General features: G+C 47.0%; 1 protein-coding gene and 1 long non-coding RNA gene across 2 annotated transcripts in view; one reads left to right on the top strand and one right to left on the bottom strand.

Annotated features, from left to right (window-relative positions):
* Helb (DNA helicase B) overlaps positions 1–7,316 on the bottom strand; it is a 31,342-nt gene extending 24,026 nt beyond the window's left edge. Inside the window, exons 1-4 of the mRNA XM_015992249.3 lie at positions 7,064–7,316; positions 5,367–5,756; positions 3,519–3,688; positions 797–1,675 (exon numbers count right to left, since the gene is read on the bottom strand). Of these exons, the coding sequence (XP_015847735.1) occupies positions 797–1,675; positions 3,519–3,688; positions 5,367–5,756; positions 7,064–7,241 (1,617 nt within the window). The 5' untranslated portion in view covers positions 7,242–7,316. The remainder of the gene's footprint in view (positions 1–796; positions 1,676–3,518; positions 3,689–5,366; positions 5,757–7,063) is intronic.
* A 291-nt stretch (positions 7,317–7,607) lies between these two features.
* On the top strand, positions 7,608–20,557 carry LOC143269199 (uncharacterized). The gene is made up of 3 exons (XR_013045614.1): positions 7,608–7,712; positions 15,843–15,944; positions 19,140–20,557. It is a non-coding gene; the product is annotated as an uncharacterized LOC143269199 (long non-coding RNA).
* The last annotated feature ends 1,060 nt before the right edge of the window (positions 20,558–21,617 follow it).

The raw sequence follows: 21,617 nt of genomic DNA, 5'->3' as shown, positions 1-21,617 counted from the left end.
CAGAGCTCATCCAAGCAAGGCTGCAGAGAGAAGCGGAGTGTGCCAGCATCACCCACAGAAGGGCTGAGTCGGTCCACATCCTCGAGACACAGCTTAGAGAAGATATCGTGAAGGAGGAACTGGCCTGGCCGGATGTATCCAACACGGTGTTTAAACATCTGGGCCCTGTGCTCATCAAACCTGAGCTGGGGGAAGCTCAGGGGACAGTGGGAAAGAGGTTGGACTCTATCCCAGCTGCAATTAAGTGATATGAATCTCGCCGGGTGGTGGTGGCGCACACCTTTAATCCCAGCACTCGGGAGGCAGAGCCAGGTGGATCTCTGTGAGTTTGAGGCCAGCCTGGGCTACCAAGTGAGTCCCAGGAAAGGCACAAAGCTACACAGAGAAACCCTGTCTTGAAAAACCGATATGAATCTCAGCTTGAGCAACAGTCCCAAGCCGTGGAGGGAAACCTTTTTGCTCAGTTATAGCACAAGTCCAGAGGACCCAGGCAGCAAAGGCCTCCCATGGTGCAGGGAAGGGATGTGAGGGCGTAGCATGAGGCAGGCAGATACTGTACCAACCAATAAAAATGTAAAACCCCCATTGGGAGAGGGGCTTATAAACTGTGGAGTCTGGGAACGTAAGTCAGCAGGCAAGCGCCTGCCTGGCATTGCACAAGACCTTGGGTTTCATCTCCAGCGTGAAAATAAAAAGAAGGAAAAACTTACAAGCTGGTTACTTCCGAATAAGAGGCAAAGATGTCTTTAGGGGAGTGTTTTATCTGTCTACACGCAGAAACGTCAAAGGTTTTTACCTGATACAGCGTGTAAGCCGGAAGATCAGTCTTCTGCCTCAGTAGACTAGCCGCTTTCCCGGTAGGCGCTGTGAGCAAAACGTCTATAGCCTTGTCCACCGCTGCCGGGCTCTGCTTAGGAAAGGCAAGCCATTCTTCGGAGGCATCCCCGTCTAGCTCAAAATCTTTGCAAGCCTGCTGTACTTCTTTCTCTTCCAGCTGCTCCACATGCTTAAAAAGATGGCTAACGATGGTAGTCTTCCCACAGCCACCCTTCCCGCTGAGGACGGTCACAGCCTTGGCGCAAATCATTTCCAGCGCGACCACCTGATCTTGATCCAGTGGGACATCACAGATGTCTGCACTCATTTCGTGATCCCCATCAATCCGAACGTGGTCCCCGCCGTCCTGTGGGTCTGCAACACTCTCGCCCTGTGCTAACCCCATTCCATCCGGCTCACTTCCTTCCGCTGCCTCGGCCCTTCGTGAATCTTCGGGCTTCCCGCTGCTAATGGACGCCAGAACTTTCTTCACGTCCACTTGCAAATGCCAGGGGGGTCTGTTGATCAGGTCACATATGGAGGAGGCAATGCCTTGCTCGGCCTGGTACAGTTCAGAGAGGAAGACGCAGTCCTTCTCGTAGGTTACCACGTCAAGGTCCTTCATAAACTCCAGAGATTCGCATGCTTCCTGGAAAGACATGTTCTGTGCCACCGCCGAAGTTAAGGCTTCTACTTCGACACACGTGTGCCCGTCTTCTCGACACGTCTGCCTCAGCTTAGCATAGACGACCAACGCGTTCTTCTGCAGGGGAGTCATCAGCTGGAGGAGGGAGGGGCACTGACTGAAGGCTGTCCAGCTGGCCTCACAGCTCAGGAGCTTCATCTGTCGGTAGGTTACCTTTAGGAGAAGAGCGATCAGAAGGCCACATACAAAGTATACATCGTGACCGATAGGATGACTACAGTTGAAATTGTGTCAGCTTAAGCATTCTCAAGCTCTGGAAAATAGGTATTTGCACAAAATTTGGAGAAAAGGTCGTGTGGTATATCATTAATGTTTTTAACTGCCTTATATTTATATTAGGCACTTACGTAAATTCCAAATCACCATTTTCAAACATTGTCAAACAATGCTACTTGGCTTCACACACACACACACACACACACACACACACACACACACACACACACACACACACAGGAATTCCCTGATTTATTTATTCTTCCCCAGGTCTCCTAAAGACAACATCACTAACAGTTTCTTCTTCCAGAATTGACTTTGGAAGGCAGGTATCACTGACCCTTTTCCTTGACTTTCTAAAAACCCCTTAAGACAACAATTATTAAGTCTCTACTACGGAAAGGCTTTATAAGAGCGTGTGCCATCATCTCGACTCGGGGTTCTTGTCTGAGGAAAGAGACATTCAATCAACCAGTCCAATTAAGTCAGTGTGAATCATGTAATGTGTAAGTAAGACTCACAGCAGAGAGCCTTCCTGTATGGACGACACTTTTATAGGGAGGGGTCTTTGCAGGCACTGGGAAGTAAGCAGCTGCCTCCCTTTTTTGGCTTGCTGGGATGTCCATGTGTCTATCAGTAATTCTTCCTAAATACTACAAAGGAGGCCCTTCACTACATTACCTTTCAGCTCCATCATTCTCATGGAGATGCCCTTCCTGAGGCCCACTGCCTCGAGTCCCCTCAAAAGTCAAACACTGAAGTCCCCATCGGCTCGGAATGGGATGACCTTTGCAAGCAGTACCCTTCAAAGATGTCACAAATGTCAAACAAGACCACACTAATGATACCATTAGAATGGGCTTTAAACTCCTAAGATGGGTGCCCTTCGATGAAGGAAAACTTAGCACTCAGAAATAAGTAAGCTACGCTTACATTCCCCAGGAGAGACCGGATACAAATAAGACTTATGGAGGTGAGGAAAGACCTGAGCTCTGATGAATGATGAATCATATCACAGGTAACTCCTCCCTTACCTTCCTCTGCTGCCCCTAAGTCAGGTCCTTTCTGGAGAAGATGTTCCATTAAGAAACATCTCTACTTCCATGCTGGGCTGGAAGTCAGTAATCACTTACTTCTCATACTGGAGATGGTTAAACTTAATCAGTTGTGTTTTCATTTGGAAAGCCACATTACAGCTACCAAGATTTAAGGACCACATTTGACTCTAACGCCACTCAGGTCTACAAGTGCCATTTTCAACTCTTCATCTCTGGCAATAAGGACAAGTACGGCCTTACTCATAAATGGTGTCATTGTGCCAGGTAACAAGCAGATAGCAGCTTGATGTGCCCTGGGGATATTTAAGTCTTCAGTAGTTATACAGGGATATGAGAGACTGTACTGCGGAGCAAACAGACTCAATAAATCCCAAAGAACTTTTGTCTTCCACGAGACTGACGCAATGACAAGTGAGTGACAGAAAAGCATGTCACATCATAATGCATTACATGATAAAATTAATAGTGATAATCTGAACAGCATACATCTTGCTGTGCTGGTTTCTGTTTATTAATCAGTTGACTTCATTATGTATTGATTTTACAGTCGTGTCAGAATTATAGACCTAAGACATTTATGTTGACCTATGACCCTCAGGGAAAAAAATCCAACCCTAAATCCACATATATTCTCAGCAGAAAGAAATTCAAACGTGGCCACATTTGAAGAAGTCTGCCTTATCCAAGATTACTGAATGCTGAACAATAAATGTCTGACTTACCCTACGGAACCCCAGCTTCCACGGATGTGTCCCCAAGGCTTCTTCTATCCGTTGCAACACCTCTTCAGAACTTGAGCCGATGAGCCTTCGAAAGTGCCGAGGAAAAAGAGTTGGAAGGAATTCCATGACTTTGGGGAACTTCAAAGCTGTCATCACACACACAAATGGGACTGCGGGAGGTCAAGAAAGAACAAAGCAAGACACACCAGTGAGCCCAGACAGACGGACTGGGAGACCTTTCTCTTAACACAACCAGCTGAAGACACCTAAGTCAGAAAGATTACGCCATTTACCTGAAGCGCTAAGAACGTTAATAGAATTATTAACTTGGTAGAAACCACCTTGGTAGAAATGAAAGTTAATAGAATTATTTCTACCAAGATGGTTTCTTTGTTACGATCACCAAACTTTCTGTCCTTTATTATATACTTAATGCTTCATAGTCTTTTGTTTTGCTTGCAATATAATCATAAAAAAAAAAACCTCTAATGCATCCTATAAGGGTAAATTTAAAACTAAGCACAAGGGGTTGGGGATTTAGCTCAGTGGTAGAGCACTTGCCTAGCAAGCACAAGGCCCTGGGTTCGGTCCTCAGTTCTGGGGGGAAAAAAAAAACCTAAGCACAAAAATAAATAATTTATGCATTAACCTTTACAATTATTTTCCCAATTGTAACTCTGATTCTTTTGCCTTCGAGGTCATTTTGGTGTGATACAAAATTCATTTGATTTCACTAAGAAAGAAAATGTCTTCTGCATATGGATGTCCAGATAGAAAACCACATTTTAATGCTATTTTAACTCATTCAGAATTGAAATATTTCTAAAGTAGATTATTCCACAGCTTTCCTTTCTCTTCAGTTTTTTTGTTTTTTGTTTTTGTTTTTTGTTTTTGTTTTTGTTTTTTGAGACAGGGTTTCTCTGTGTAGCTTTGGTGCCTGTCCTCGATCTCACTCTGTAGACAAGGCTGGCCTCGAACTCACAGAGATCCGCCTGGCTCTGCCTCCAGAGTGCTGGGATTAAAGGCATGTGCCACCACCGCCCAGCTTCAGTCTTCTTAAAAAAAAAAAAAAAAAAAAAACAACTGAGTTTTCTCTTAATGACTCAGGGTAACCTCCATGAACTCAAAAGTCAAGGGACAGAATCACAGTTTCAAGGTGGACCCTCCAGGATCAAGTAGATCACTGACTAGAATCCTTGCATGCTGCAGGGGAGGAACACCAAATGCAATGTAACATTTTCATCAAACTGACTTCAAAGAGGACCCAGGCATGCTCAAACTGTTGACACTGCAACACACTGTCACCTAAGAAGTTCACCACTGAAAACCAAACTGAGCCACGAATAAATAAATAAATCTCACGTCTTTAGTATGGTGACTTCACCTTGGGCCACATTCATAACTATCCCTGGCCACATGTGACCTGCAAGCTATGGGCAGATTTTTTTTGTGTGTGTCCTTGATCTGAAATGCTCAGGAGAAATATTCAGAGACTTTTTTTTCTTTCATAATCTAGACGATTTGCCTATAAGAAGGCTCGGTGATGGGATCCAAGCCTAAATATACAACCTGTTCATTTTTCATATGCACCTTAAAACACACAGGCTGAAAATAACACTGTAAAAATATTTTAATACTTTTGTGGATGATGCGTATGAATGAGAAAATGTCACCCATAGTATCATGCCCATGCTCAGAAAGTTTTACATTATGGAGCACTTCAGATTTTCTGATCAGAGAGGCTCAGTTTGTCCTATGCAAGACACGGCAGGAATTAACAGTTATAACACTTCCAGTCACTCAGCGTCTCAACGACACAAAAACTCACCAATAAAAAATCATACTTACATGATTCCTCCACAGGCAATCTCCTCACATCCTGCTCGTTCTCAGTAGGTGTTCCTTTATTTTTCTCCCCAGGCTCTCGGTCGAAACGTCTTAATGTGTCCGGCAGATTTTCAAAGTTTAGCTTTTCATAGCTTGACACTCTCTCTACCCATTTTAAAAACTCATCTCTGCGCTCGTACCCACACTCTTTAAGGAAAAGCGAACAGATATTTTTTTGATGGGGTGGCGACATGTCGGACTGTAAAAAGTAGGATGGAAACCCTTGAGCTTGGTAGATCTTGGACCGCACAGGCTTCACAACCCTAACCTTCACGCGCCACCAAGGGCCCAGGAGGGGGAACCGTCCTCTCACGGGGCACTGCTCTTTAGTGAGTTCGTCGGGAATAGAAACTGGAGAAGAGGGAGGAAGATGGAGATAAAGAGAAGAGGAAATTTTCAAACGTCTCCGCCAATATTTACCTCTCTCTTCTCCCCTCACCCATCCACACAGCCATCTCTACCTGCTACCTCCAATACTTTGCTCTGCCTGCCTGTTTCTCCGCCATGCCGTCTACAACAGGACACAGCTCCATCTGCACGTTCTGGAGGCAGGCACGGTGCACGCGTGGATTTGCTCATTGAAATCCAGTCTGCCTGCTACCATCGCCTTGGCCAACACTGGCCTCTGTGTGGGGCTTTAAAGTTGCCCGAGTGTCTCCCTTGGCATGAAGGTGTTCGGCTCTCTCGGCCGCGCTCGCCTCTCCTGGCCGGTCCCTACGTTTACACAGAGCTCAGATCTCTTCTCCAGCATGAACCACATACATGAATCTCCTCCATATGTGCCTGCTCCTGTGATCAGAGAACAGCGGCCTAAGTCATGAGGGGTATTTCCACCGGGATGGTGACGTCATCACCTTCTCTCCCTGGGGTGTCCCAGGGCCAAATGCTCGGCCAGGAGAGCCAGCTGCACTTCCGCCAACACTTCATCCTGTGCGTTTGGAGTTCAAATTCAGTCATACTTAAAATGCAGCAGCTCCTCGCTGGCACTGGCTGTGTTTCATTGGCAATGTCTGTGGCCACACGTGGTCAGCGGCTGTTATTGTACCAGACCATGCAAGCGTAATGTGTGTGAGTATGCGTGTGTATGCATGTGTACGTGTGAATGTGTGTGCATGTGTGTATGTATGTGTATGAGTGAATATATGGGCATGCATGTATGTATGTGGGTGTGTGTGTATTGTGTATGTATATGTATTTGTAAATGTGTGTGTATGTGTGTGTATGCATGAGAGTGGGTGTAGGTGTGTGTGTGTGTGTGTGTGTGTGTGTGTGTGTGTGCGTGTTCTCAAAGTTACTAAAGAACAACCCCTTCTTTGATTCAGGCAGGGCAGCGTAATAAAAGTTTCTGGGTGGGAATCCAGGCACCACATCTACTTCCCGTCTGTCAAACTACCTCCATCAACTGTAAACATTGTAAAGAGGAAGCCTGACTCACAGGTATGGGAGTCCCTGCGGCTACCGCTCTCACTACTTCATGGTAAATACCGTGAGGCCGCTGCGCCAGGACACAGGTCCGCCTGCCCACCTGTTCCTCCACCTGTCGTTCCCCCCCACACCTGTCCTCTAGTCTGTCCCACGTCTGTCCCTGCCCCCGCCGCCTGTCAGAACCGAAAGTCAGTCCGTGCACCCGGCATACCCGCCCGGCGGCGCTCGCTCACCTCGGGCGCGCCCCGGCAGGCTGCCCGCCTGGATGCCGCCGCTGCAGAGCTCCTCGGCGTCCACGAACTCCGAGTCCCGGTCCCCGTCCTCCTCCTGCACGCACTCCTCCTCGGTGTCGTCCTTGTCGGGGTGCAGGGGGCCCCGCAGCTCCCGCAGGTGCACGCACGGCCCAGCCATGCTCTCAGGATGCAAACTCAGCCCAAACCCAACTCCGCAAAACCCCGCGCGATGCAGCCCGCTGCAGCCAGCCAATCAGCTCCACCAGGGCGAGCTCATCAGCTTCCGGGAACGCCTGGGCAGCGGGCGGCGTGGGGGCGTGGCCTGGAAATGCTCCGCCCCCGGGAGAGGAGAGACCCGCCCCCTGGGTGGGTGTGCGCTCCTGGAGGTGCAACTAGGGATCGGCTGCTGACTTTTGCAGAAGGGCGCTTTCCAGAAGGGCAGGGCGTTTCTGGCGGAGAGGGAACCGCGATGAACCCCGGGAAAGCAGGGAACCCCGGGAAAGCAGGGCGTCTGCCACTCCCCCTCCTAAAAATAGCATAGCAGAGGCCTTTGGGGCAGACAGCCTGGTGGTGACGGCATGGTGCTTCGTCTCCTTACCCATAAGGGCCGCAGGGAAGTTGATTTACATCACCTAGGGCACTTATGCAGGTAGGCATCTAGGTCCCTTTCCACTGTTTCTTCTTTGGGAGTTAAGGCGGTGATGCAGATTCTTATTTTAAGGCATGGTCTGGGTTGTCCATTTTTATACCCGGCGGGACTTGGAAACCGTTGGCTTTGGTGGCTTTTAGAGAAGCCCTTTCAACCTTTACGGTGTAAATGCTGTTTCCCCCGACTTTTTAAAGCTTAGCTAGTTCCTGTTTTCAGTAAAGCAATGGGTGGAGACTGGCAGCCCGGAGCATATGCAGACTTGAGACAGGAAGTAAAGAAAGAGAAGAGAGATTTAAAAACATAGACTACGCACTTGGGAGGCAGAGCCAGGCGGATCTCTGTGAGTTCGAGGCCGCCGAGCGAGATTCAGGACAGGCACCAAAACTACACAGAGAAACCCTGTCTCGAAAAACCAAAAAAAAAAAAAAAAAAAAAAAAAGAAAGAAAGAAAAATTCCATCTGTGGTGAATATGTACAGGCATCTTCCTTCCTTTTACGTTTCATTTCTTTATTATTTTTAATGTGTGTGACTGCTTTTTTGCTTACATGTATGTCTGTGCACCATTTGCATGCCCAGTGCAAAAGTGCCCTGGAATTGGAGTTACAGACAGTAGTTAGCTGCCCTGTGGGTGCTGGGAATCAAACCTGGGTCCTCTGGAAGAGCAGCCAGTGTTCTTAACTGCTGAGCCATCTCTCCAGCCCCCAGACATTTTCCTTGCCATTCTCTAAGCAATGCAGAAAACTATTTATACAGCATTTACCTTGTATTAAGTATAAATCCTATAAAGATGTTTTAATGGGGGGATACAGTAAACTGTAGGCAGAGAGTTCTGCTTATAGAGAGACTTGTGCGTGCCCTAGAGGGGGCCAAGAGCCAATGCCCCATAGATGCAGAGGGACTCTGTGACTAGGGAACCAAGAGCCATTGGAGAACAACTAAACTTGATCTCCCTCTGGGGTATAAATTGGTAAATGTTCCCAGCAGGAAAACTTCCTCGAGGAGGAACAGAAGCCCAGAGTTTCTAGGGTTCCGCTGCAGCTTGAATTCCTTCCTGTTAGGTCTCAAACCGGAACAAAAGGCTAACTAAGGTGCCTATTTAGTGTATCAAAGCCGCGCGGCCGGGTTCTCCCAGCATCCCTCAGTCCCTACCTGTTACAGGGTATAGCGGGTGTACCCAGACTGCTACCCTGAACTTCTCCAGCCCAGGGCTGGGCTGCCCTTCCCTACATAATCCGGCCTTTTCGTCTACCACTTGCTCTCTTTGCCATTTGGCCTGGCCGCCTTATTCGGCAGCTCCTCTTTTTCCTCTCCCTTCCTCTCTCTCCTCTCATGGTCTGGTTTAATCGGCTGTCCCTGTTCAGCCTGGACTCTGCTTTCTTCCCTTTATCTACACAAAAAATCTTCTCTATACTTTAGGAGTAGTCCCGCTCGCCTCCTTTTATTTCATTTTTTTTTTTTTCATCCCCATCCTTCACAGGTGGTTACTGTTTCCACCCTTTGTAGAACCGGGCTTCAGCAGAGGAAGTCCACGGGATACCTTTTAGCCTGTGTTTTACCTGAACCCTCAGCACTGATGACTGTCCTGTCTTGTTTGGGTGCCTGAGCTCGGCCACCCACCTTCTCAAGGTTCCCTCCCGCCTGCCTGGCCATTTACATTCTCATCCTTAGTCTTCTCTGCTGGCCTCCTCTTTATTGGTGGACGCCCCACATTTTCACTCTGAAATTCACTCCTCAGATACCCATCACCTACATGCTTGTGACCTCTGTTCTGTTAACGCCTCAGCAAGAGATGGGGCTTGGGGAGCCCCTCCCCATCTGTGCCCACATGTGGCCGGATTCATCTTGTGCAAGCAAACACAAAGGTTGTGAGTTCACCAGTTCCGCAACCGTGTCTATATTTTGTAGCGGTTTCTTCCGAGACTGTAATAGTCCACCTCGCACGGGTGAGCCTTAAGACATAAGGTAAATGTGGTGATATTCTGAACAAATAAAATTTGCCTGAAGATCAGAGGACAGAACAAGCCGCTAGATTAAACATAGAGGCCAGCCAGTGGTGGCACACACCTTTAGTCCCAGCAGTCCAGAGGCAGAGACTGGGTCTCTGTGAGTTCAAGGCCACGCAGGGCTACACAAGATTAATCCAGTCTAAAAGAGAAACCGCCAGGCAGTGGTGGCACACGCCTTAAATTCCAGCACTTGGGATCACACACCTTTACTCCCAGCACTAGGAAGATGGAGACAGGAAGTGATATTGCTGGGTAGAGAAAAGAATATAAGGTGGGAGGAGACAGGAACTCATGCTCTTTCAGGCTGAGGAGTCGGTGAGGGAAGAGGTGAGGTGGCTGTGGCTTGCTCTGCTCCTCTGTTCTCTCAGCTTTCACCCCGATACCTGGCTCCAGGTTTTTATTAAGACCAAAGAGGATTCATGCAACAGGTAAACAGTTCAAAATAGCTTCAGGAAGTCCCTGGAACTGAAATATTCATTAGGCCCTTTCTTCACAAGAGTAAATACTCTGAGCAGGCTAGAGTCACTCTCTGGCAAACCAGGCTGTAAAGACGACTCTGAGACCAGACCAGACCAGACAGCTGCCTGAAAGAACTAAGCTGCCTGGAAGAGGTTTAGACCAACTGAGTCACTTGGAAGGGGCACTCTCCAGCCTGGTGAGCTGCCTACAAGCCTGGTATGCAGCGTGCTCCAGGTTCCCAGATTTTGTGAGCTGTCACCCATGCTGGTGATGCAGCTGGCTTTGAGTCATTTCTGCTCCTAATTAACCCTTCACCCATACTCCTGTAAATAACCTCTCCCCCATCCCCCTCCCACCCACTCCCACCCCACCCCACCCCCACAAAAATAAAACAACACCTCATTGGTTCACTAAGTTGGACTTTGGTGGTATCTGTACTTTGGACTGCTGTCTGGGGTGAGGAAAATTGTGTGTTGTGTCTCCCCAAGCAAATCTTGTCACACAACAGTCAAGTCCAGAAGTTTGCATTTTGTAGGACTCCTCCTCACCCTCACCTGGCTCTTACATTCTTTCTCCCGGCTCTTCAGAGATGTTCCCTACTGGAGGAGAAAATGCCCTAATGTAGGAAAAATACTTGGCATACTGTGCATCTTGATAAGAAGCTTGGTGTACCGTGCTCCAGAAGTCCGAGCACTGAATTCTGAAGCAGCCTGAGTAGCCAGTCACTGGCCTGTGGAAAAAGTTGACACTCTCTACGTCTTCTTTAATGTCTCCACCTCCCTTTTTTCCACATGGAGACCCTGGTGGTATGAGTGCTCAACTATCCAATCCAAGGTAATGTGCTAACCAATCATAATTGATTGGCTTCCACTATAGACGTGGTTGCTCCGGTTGGGGATTTAGCTCAGTGGTAGAGTGCTTGCCTAGCAAGCACAAGGCCCTGGGTTCCGTCCTCAGCTCCAGAAAAAAAAAAAAAGAAGTGGTTGCTTACGAGCAACAGAGCAGATGCTGTTCCCCGAAACCGTCTCTGGAGTGGGTCACCTCCACGAGCTTTACTGACCTTTGCTAGGGCATTGCTGTCTTGGCTGGGGATGCCCCGGTAACCACCACATCCTAAGCTTCATGGTAGCAGAAAGGAAGGTTGAGAAAGAGAAGGTTCTGAAGGTAGGAAACATACCTTTGCAATTCCTGATGTAACAACTGATTCAAGCAAGGCTTACCAAGGGATGCAACACTGTTACTTGAAAAGTCTTTTAAAGAATCGATGATCTCAGGCTGAAGAGATGGCTCAGAGGTTAGAAGCACTGGCTGCTCTTCCAGAGGACCCAAGTTCAGTTCCCAGCAACCACATGGCACCTCATAACTGTCTGTAACTCAAATTCCAGGGGATCTGACACTTTCACACTAATGCACATGAGATAAACTTAAATTATTTTAATTGGAAAAAAAAAAGTGGTGCCAGGCGATGGTGGCACACACTTTTAATCCCAGCACTCGGGAGGCAGAGCCCAGCAGATCTCTGTGAGTTTGAGGCCAGCCTGGTCTGCAGAGTGAGATCCAGGACAGACACCAAAGCTATACAGAGAAACTGTCTTGAAAAAAAAAAAAAAAGTGGCAATGGCCTTCCCTTCGTCCTCGGACTTGGAAATCATTCTGTGCAATACTCTCACGACACACCTCGATTTGAGCCACTTTCATGTCAAGTGTCTTGGAAATGCTGCGTTGGGCAGTACATCATAAACATAATTTCCAGTTTGCCCCAGATCCAACGTGCAGAGATACTAACCAAAAGATACCTAAAGGATACAGGAGTCTAGAACAGAGCTTTGAAAATGTGCTTCGCAGAGGTCCAGAGAATAAATACGTTGGGTATTGCAGGCCACATCTGGACTGCATTTGCCAATTCCCGTTCTTATCATCTTCCTCTGCCCTTCATTTCTTCTTCCACTTCATTTTTGAATACCCTCCTGAAAATATAAAAACTATTCTTCACCCAGAGGCTGTATAAAATCAAGCTATATTTTGCCAATCCCTAATCTAGAAAATGGAACAATCTCTTTTTTAAAAAATGACTCAGATTTTCTGGGAAGTCAGCATCATGCAGAAGCAGGTAGTGAGAGAACAAGAGTGATTCCCAGGGGCTGGAGAGATGGCTCAGCAGTTAAGAGCACTGACTGCTCTTCCAGAGGTCCTGAGTTCAATTCCCAGCAACCACATGGTGGCTCACAACCATCTGTAATGAGATCTGGCGCCCTCTTCTGGCCTTCGGGGACTCATACATTATGTATACATAAAATTAAAAAAAGAGTGATTCCCAGATCACCCGTGGGCAGTCCACGGAGATGAGAGTCAAGAGAAGTGGGCTGGATCCAGAATTTGCTGGTTGGAGGCTGTGAGATCAGTAAGTAGCTACTAAATAAACATTTGTTCTTTTTTAAATCTTAACCATTCTCTTCGGAAAATGTGGTGACTAATCTATAAATCATGCCCTGATGTCATTGTCCCCTTAAAATCTATCCCAGGAAATGCTAATTAAATCAACCAATTCTTCTGAATCAGGAAACAAAATCTCTAATCATTTAATACACACCAATTCTTACTTAGATTTTTTTTCTTTTTTTTCTTACTTAGATTTTGTGTGTGTGTATGTGTGTGTGTGTTAGATAATGTCTTTTGTGGTGACATGTTAAGTTTGCTGCAGTATATCTGAATGGCATCAACTTAGATAACACGGTCAAGGTATGGCTAGAACCTTAAACATTTTACTGTGTTGAGTGAGGAAGGAATAAAGTTGAGTGACCTGTTTAATGAACGCGATGAGGTAAGGATGCAATTAAGATGTAGCCAGGATAATGGTGGCTTCGTGGCTATGCTGAAAGCAATTCGAATTCATTTATCTTGACAAATGTTTAAAATAGTGTTCCGTCTGTTTTGATTGTGAAACTGGGGTCCAAAGGGGAATGGTAGCGTTAAGGCAGGAAATAAGTCAACCATAGCATCGCCATACAGATGGACAGTTATGCAGAGTAGAAGTCAAAATAGAAACATCGTAGATCTCAGTCAACAAATATGTACTCCTGTCTTGTAGTTTTACTGACCACTGCTACCGGGCGGCTATTGGGCTCCCTCGCCATTTCTGGGTACCTGGAGAACTGTACTTCATCTTATGTCCAGTTGACTTACTTTGGCCTGTGGGAGAAGTCCTTTCAGAATAGAAGCATCAAACTGCGGAGGCTGCACTCTCCACCCCTGATGGTCCTTTGCCTGGTGATTGCGACACTATGAGGCGAGATACTGTGGCATCGTATGATAGGCCGTGCGAGGGTAACCTTGAAACATTAACGTACTCAGATAGTGGAGCCGTTTCTCATTCCATCTGAACCTAGCCTGTCTTTCCTGATGTAATAGTGGGCCTTAGCGTAAAGATTAATTTTTGGTGAATACAGCGAGAGAGGGGGAGAGAGAGAGAGAGAAAGATCTTGCCAAAAATTTCCTGTGACTTAATTAAGATGTGTATACTGGCAATTAGTAGAACAAAGTAGGTGTGGAAAACTGTGTTAGTGCCCTGGCCTGAGGAGCTGGGGATGCCAAACTACCAAGACATTACCAAAGGAGCACAAGCAGATGAGACACACACACACACACATATACACACACACACACACACACACATATATATATACACACAAACACACACACACACACACACACACACACACACACACACACACACACCCAAAGAGCTAATATCTATGTCTCTAATTTGTTCCTTAGGATCAAGACTTGCCTATAACTGGAGATACACTAGAAAAGGGGAAAATAACACAAAATCAAAAGCAACTCATTAACTGATACTAGTGTTAAGCTGTGGTGATATTTTGTTTGTGATTTAACAAATAAAGCTTGCCTGAAGATCGGAGTGCAGAGCTCAGCCACTAGTTAGCCACGGAGGCCAGGCGGTGGCGGCACATGCCTTTAATCCCAGCACTCGGGAGGCAGAAGCAGATCTCTGTGAGTTCAAGGCCAGCCTGGGCTACACAAGATTGATCCAGTCTGAAAGAGAAACAGAGCCAGGCAGTGGGATCTCACACCTTTAATCCCAGCACTAGGGAGGTGGAAACAGGAAGTGATATGGCTGGGCAGAGAGAGGAATATAAGGCGGGAGGAGACAGGCGCTCAGCCCCCTTTTGGCTGAGGAGTTGGTGAGGTGAGAGGTGCCTCCTTTGCTCCTTTGTCTCTCTGATCTTTCAGCATTGACCCTGATATCTGGCTCTGGGTTTTTGTTAAGACCAATTAGGGTTCATGCTATATTAAACCTTTGTCTCTAAATGTTACAACCGAAGCAATGGCCTCATTCACCTCAGTTACAATCCCATTCAGCTTACTTTAATCACATGTTTCTTCATGCTAAAGTCTTTGATGGGCTTGGTCCATATCGTTACATTTCTGTTTCATTGAAAGTTTATAACATATAAGACAGTGTGGTGACTGCAAATCACTTCTTCCTTAAACATCCTGTCTAGAATCTCCTTTATAACCGAATATGCTATTATTGGTATAGTTGGCCCAGCTTCCATATAGAGATAGTGCTAGGCATCAGTCTTTAGATGGACATGTTGGGTTTTGTAGGAGCTGGGTGGAAATTATTTCTCTCATCTCATATACCTCATAAAAAGCAGCAGACTCTGGAAAGAATTAGCAAAGATGGAGCCTATGGTCTCCACGTGAGCCCATGCTGACAGGTGCAATCCCCCATACCCATGCCTGCACATGCATGCATACATCATAAACATACTCATTAAAAAGTGTCCATTGAGGCCGGGCGGTGGTGGCGCACGCCTTTAATCCCAGCACTCGGGAGGCAGAGGCAGGCGGATCTCTGTGAGTTCAAGGCCAGCCTGGGCTACCAAGTGAGTTCTAGGAAAGGCACAAAGCTACACAGAGAAACCCTGTCTCGAAAAACAAACAAACAAACAAAAAAAAAGTGTCCATTGAGCCAGGCGGTGGTGGCGCACGCCTTTAATCTCAGCACTTGGGAGGCAGAGGCAGGTGGATCTCTGTGAGTTTGAGGCCAGTCTGGGTTACCAAGTGAGTTCCAGGAAAGGCGCAAAGCTACACAGAGAAACCACGTCGAAAAACCAAAACGGAAATAAATAAATAAATAAATAAATAAATAAATAAATCAAAGAGTCCACCGTATTTATGAGGAATCAGCTAATAAGTAAATAAGTAATGAGTGTAGAGTTGGAAGCAGCAGAGCCAGGAATCAAATCCAGCAGGCTGGCTGCTGAGCACTGGCTTTCTGCTCTATATTTACCTGCTTGTACATGCCCCCCAGGCACACTTGGGGTTGCAAGGAGGTCCGTACTGCAGTACAATATAAATTATTCCTAATACATCGCTTCATTGTTGCTCGTTTGAGATTCACCAAACATGTGTGTTTCCCTGGGACCTTTGGGTAGACTTAAATCAATTATGAAGACGCCACAATATCATGCTATCAATAAGTGATAGTTCCCATTGTGATGCAGCTGCTTACTTTCTTACAATTATTGGATCAAGTTGTAAGTAGTCTCCACTCGGGCTTTGCAGATCAATGCATGTAGAAGAAATGATTAGGTTTTTTTTTTTTTTCTCCCCTTTTCCATTTTGGCTCTGTTTAAGACATATTATTGTTGACTGACCCCTTTCCTGTGATGCTTGACCAGGACTTCCTACTTCAAGCAAGAATAATTCCTTTCGGCGTCTCCACTGCTCTTCTCCTCGGTAAGTGGTAACCTTGTCAGCTGGGCTGCCGTGTTAGGGATTGCTTCTGTAGCCAAGGAATTCATCTAAGAAGATGACGTGCAGGAGTTAACACATCTAACTCAACCTTCAGTCACAGCTACTCTTCTTCCCCTGAGATTTCCCTTTCAACGGACTTTTTGCTGTTGTATTAGTCACAATTTTCCTAGAGCAGTGGTTCTCAACCTGTGGGTTGTGACCCCTTGGTGTTAGGGTCGGTGAATCACCCCCACAAAAAAAGACCACCACTCATGTAAGCCAAAGCAAGAGCGTTTATTTCTGGAGAGAAAATGCCTGCATGCAGGGGTCAGCCACACAACAAAACGGTGACGACTCCCCAAGAGAAGCTCTGAAGCTGCTTTTAAGCCCAGCTGGGGGAATTTCAGGGACAGTTAGGTCATCTCCAGCACACATGATTGGCTAAGCAAGCAACAGTTACATCAGTTTAAACTCGCTTGGCTGTGGCGTCTTTGGATGTGTTGGCATGCCCAAGGATGTATCAGAGGGGGGCGGGGGGAGGGGTGTTGCAGGATCTGCCCTTTTCTGATTGGCTGGCTCTAGGGCAGCCTGCAGGGCTTGGGAGCGAGCTGGGAGGAGGCAGCACTCCCAACCACACCAGCGAATGGCACAGTGGCAAACCGGAAGTGTAGAGCTGGAGTCCCATGCCAAAGGTTGGGCCCCCAGCTCTGCTTCCACACTTACCTAGGGTACCCCGCCTCACCGCGGCTTGGGGCTGGCTCTGCACTGCTTTCTCGCTGACATTCGGGCTGCTGCCAGGTGCTGTCTCAAACTGGCAAACCTCTATCTCCAAAAATATTGGCATTACAGTTCATGACAGTACCAAAATTAGTTATGAAGTAGGAATGAAAATAATTTTACAGTTGGGGGTCATCACGACTGGAGGAACTGCATTCAATGATAGTAGCATTAGGAAAGTTGAAAACTACTGCTCTAGAGGAACAGACATAATGGAATGAATGTATGTGGGATTTATTAGAATGTTATACAGGCTGTGGTCCAGTCAGTCCAACAGTGGCTTTCTAGTCCTAGAATCCAGGAGTTATTCTGTCCATCAGGCTGGATGTCTCAGCTGGTCTTCAGTGTGTGCTGGAATCCCAAAGAAGTAGGCTCTAATGCCAGTGAAGGAATGGACTAGCCAGTGAGTGTGAGGGCAAGCAGGCGAAGAACAAAAGCTTCCTTCTTTCATGTCCTTTATATAGGCTGCCCCCAGAAGGTGTGACCCAGATTTGAGGTGGATATTCCCATCTCAAAAGATGTGGATTTAAAGTGCATCTTCCCACTTCAAATAATAGTTAAGAAAAAAAAAAATCTCTCACAGGTGTACCCAGCCACTTGGGTTTTAGTTAATTGAAGATCTTGTCAAGTCGACAACCAAACACAGCCATCACAGTTATGACGTCACTGTCCTAGTCTTTCACAGGTGTGTAAGGCCTCCGTGTAAACTCGGTTGTTATGGGACCTCTGTATTTAATGATGGAAAGCTTTCCGAGGCCATATGTAAATGCCACCCAGTAAAACCCAACTGGTAGGACTCTAAATTTAAAACATACTGTGTTTGCCCGTGGGAGACTAGTTTGAAAGTTTCCTCCTCTCAGATCCGGAACCTGCTGCGCAGACAGAGAGGAATCCAGATGGGTGTGACTCCTGGAACTTCTCCAAGCATCTGGTCAGCCCACGCGGGGAACAGAGGGTCAGAGGACACATCAGAGGATGGAAACAGGGGCCCACACAAGTCCTTGTTTGAGTCACTCCATCCAGATGGCACCGCCAGTTTCAGATGGCCCCATATCTCAGAGGGGGACTTGGGAGACTTGAGGAAAGTCCTTCCAAGAGTTACGTGATAAGAACCAGTCATACATAGAACTTCCTGGGTTTCTCTGTGTGAGGAAGGGGTAACGTGCCACAAAAAAAGTTAAAAGCACTGGATTGGGACATGGCAGGGCAAAGGGAAAGAAGACAGTAGGGACGGTCACAAAGCACCAGCCTGAGAGCTGGAACCTCGGGGACATGTCGCCTGTTTTCCCAACATTCCACACAGTGACCATGATGGCGCCACATGGGGCCATTGGAATGGTTTAGGTGAGGCTCGGGGCGTCATGGTAGCTGGCATGTAGTGAGTGCTCCAAGTCATAATGACCACAGACATCGCTGTGTCACTAGACATGCTCATGATCCCTCTGACAGTGGAGGTGACATGATGAAGAGCCATCTGCAATATTCCCAGCGAGAAATTAGCAGAGTCTGTGCAGACATTGTAAACTGGAAGCACATGAATAGATAGATCCTGGGCATGATGCTTGCTCCCTGGTGGGGGTAGGGCTGGAAGCAAGGCCTGCTTGTCTCCCATTCAACACTCACCACTGTTGTTAAGTCGACTTACATGTCATGCTTAAAAATCAGAAGATTTTACACTTGACATCTAGGCTTCTCTTTCATCTAGAACACCTGGCAATGTGGGGCTAGTACTCCCTTATGGCAAGAGTTTGGTTATTCTAAGTACCCTGTGCCTCCATTAAATGCAGTCTGCCCGCTCTAGTGGGCCCCAACCTTACCATTCTGTCCTCTCTCGCTTGTTTACCTCCTGTAGGCATTCGGATCTGAGTCCTGGCCTTCACCAAGATAGAGTGTGTAGAGGGGAGGTGATGGCTTCAGGGAAGGTTAGGGAGAAACACTCGAGGTGGATTGTTGACTGCTCAAATGAGGAAGAACTATGTTACAGGGCATACAGGAAGAGAAAAGAGTTTGTGAGAAACATACCAACTTAGTTGCGGACAGCTGGGTGGGTCTATGGACCATCTGGAAAGAAACACACAGATAACAGGTGAGCCTGCGGATCCTACGGAAAGCCGATGAAGAATTAAAGATAACGATTCGGGAGGCAGGTGGCAACGTGGTTGTAGGCTAGCCCACAGAGGCCGAAGATGAGAGCGAGTGCTAAGGAACACTCCTCCTTAAGGACAGCGGAAGAAATGAACCAGGTGACTGGGAAGGAGGAGAGGAAGAGAGAGGGAGGAAGAGAACTCACAGAGGAAACACACACCAAGAGGCAAACTGCTTCCACGTGAGAAAGTGATGACCAGCACAGCACATCCAGGCTCGTGTTTAGCCCATCAGGAACTAATCTTAATCCTGTCTCATCCCGTGTTCTCCTCCCAGTCCGAGCACGAGCTCATCGAGGATCTGGATGCAATGCCAGTCTCCAGGTGCCAAACTCACAATTGAAGGAGCCGCATCAAAGATCCACAAAGCCCTAAATGGTGACATTTTGTCATCCCCTGCCTTATTATAGCTACACAAAGGTGTGTGTGTGTGTGTGTGTGTGTGTGTGTGTGTGTTGCCTCTGTAGCATCTTCATACTGAATGGTATCAAAGCCAGGCAATCGCCAGGTCTGTCTTCCTTTCCATAGGAATCATACAACTTACTCTAGGAGGGAAAGGATTCCTCAAAAGGCCCTGGTGATGATGACTTTTCCTACTTCCTTTTTCTTTCTTCCTTTTTTTTTTTTTTCCAGATAGGGTCTCATTGTGTAGCTCTAGCTAGCCTGCAACTCCCTATGTAGGTCAGGCTATCTTCAAACTCACAGAGATTCACCTGCCTCTGCCTCTCGGGCACTAGAATTGAAGGTAAATATGGCTACCCCTTGCTAAACTTTCCTGTCTCAAATGTGGATTGTTACACACTCATGACATTGTTGATGAGGTTGTTTCCAAAGAGAAAGTCTTAGGGCTATGTATGAGAACAATAATCCCTGAAGGAACTGGCCACTTGGGTTCTTGTGTGTCTTAGTTAGGATTTACTGTAATTGCTGTGAAGAGACACCATGATCATGGCGACTCTTAATTAATTGCGATTGCTCGGTTACAGTTCAGAGGTTCAGACCATCTTGGTGGGAAGCATGGCGTCATGCAGGCAGACATGGTGCTGGAGAAAGCCCAGTGCCCTACGTCTTGCAGGCAACAGGAAGTCGACTCACTGTCATACTAAATGAAGCTTGAGAAAAAAATCTCAAAGCCCACCCCCACAGTGACACACTTCTTCCAGCAAGGCCACACCTCCTTAATAGTGCCACTCCCTTCAGGGGCCATTTTCTTTCAGATCACCACAATGTGTTTTTCTTAGACCAGAGATCCCTACTCTGCTTTCTTTTGTTCATCTTTCTTTCTTTTTGTTTCAAAGGCAGGGTCTCATTGTGCAGCTTTGACTGGCCTGGAACTCTCTGTGTAGACCAGGCTGGCCCTGACCTCAGAGAGATCCACTACCATCTGCCTCTCCTGTGCTGGGATTAAAGGCGTGCACCCTCGCACCCAGCCCTTGATCTGGTTTCTAACGCCTCGTTTTATTAACAGCAGTAGCTGTCTCTTATGGTAAAAGCTTTCTTCTATACCGTAAATATTCAGGAATTGTGCACCAAAATGAATGTATGTGTCAAACCATTTCCTGTTTGTGCTTATCAACTGGAATAAGAATGCATGTGTCCACATAATGAGATGAGGAGGGTGTATTTTAAAAACTGTAATTGCAGGATGTCTCTGAGAAAGCGAGGGAAATAGTGTAGAAAAAAATTATGTGAAAAATGAAAGATCCTATTTTATTTATTTATTTATTCATTTATTTATTTATTTTGGAGACAGGGTTTATCTGTGTAGCTTTGTGCCTTTCCTGGACTCACTCTGTAGCCCAGACTGGCCTTGAACTCACAGAGATCCTCCTGGCTCTGCCTCCTGAGTGCTGGGATTAAAGGTGTGCGCCGCCGCCGCCGCCGCCGCCGCCGCCGCCGCCGCCGCCGCCACCACCACCACCGCCTGGCGAAGGATTCTGGAATAAAGGACATGAACTGTTTGTTACACAAGTTGTAGGCCCACCAAGATCAAGGAAGAAGAGCCGATGGCATTATGGCTGCCGGCGTGTGGATGAACGGTGTCCCAGTCATCATCGCAAACGCGTGTTCTTCCACAGGTCACTGTTTGTTGTGTCACGTGAATGGGGAGTGAGCCTCACATAGAAGGTCACAGGAAGATGTCGCCCTGATAACTCAGGCTTCTGGTGTGGTCTTTTCTTGGAAGCATGCTTTGGAATCAGCTGACTTTGAGTTAGCCAACCTCTTGTGTAGGAGGCATTCAGATTTGCTTTCTGGAAGCTTATTTAAAAACAAACAAACAACAACAAAATCCAGCTCACCCACTTCAAAGTCCTTCTTGGGTTATCCTGGTGGGTCTCTGTCACTGACTGTGCATGGGGTTCCCGTGCAAAGACATGGGTTCAAATTCAGATGTGGGTGCTTTGAATTTAACACAACAATGATTTTTTTGTTCGTTTTCCTCTTTTTTAAAAAAAAATATTTATTTTTATTTTACGAGCATTGGTGTTTTGTCTGAATATATGTCTCTGTGAGGGTGTTGAATCCTCTAGAACTGGAGTTCCAGACAGGTGTGAACCACCATTTGGGTGCTGGGAATTGAACCCCGGGGCCTCTGGAAGAGGACTCACTGCTCTTAACTGCTGAGCCATCTCCCCACCTCCTTCTCCTCCAACCCCCACCCCACCCCAAGACAGGGTTTCTCTGTGTAGCTTTGTGCCTTTCCTGGAACTCACTCTAGCCCAGGCTGGCCTCGAACTCACAGAGATCCTCCTGC

The sequence above is a fragment of the Peromyscus maniculatus genome, chromosome 18, assembly GCF_049852395.1.
Source record: "Peromyscus maniculatus bairdii isolate BWxNUB_F1_BW_parent chromosome 18, HU_Pman_BW_mat_3.1, whole genome shotgun sequence".
NCBI lineage: Eukaryota > Metazoa > Chordata > Mammalia > Rodentia > Cricetidae > Peromyscus > Peromyscus maniculatus.
This window is presented reverse-complemented; position numbering and strand designations above follow the sequence as displayed.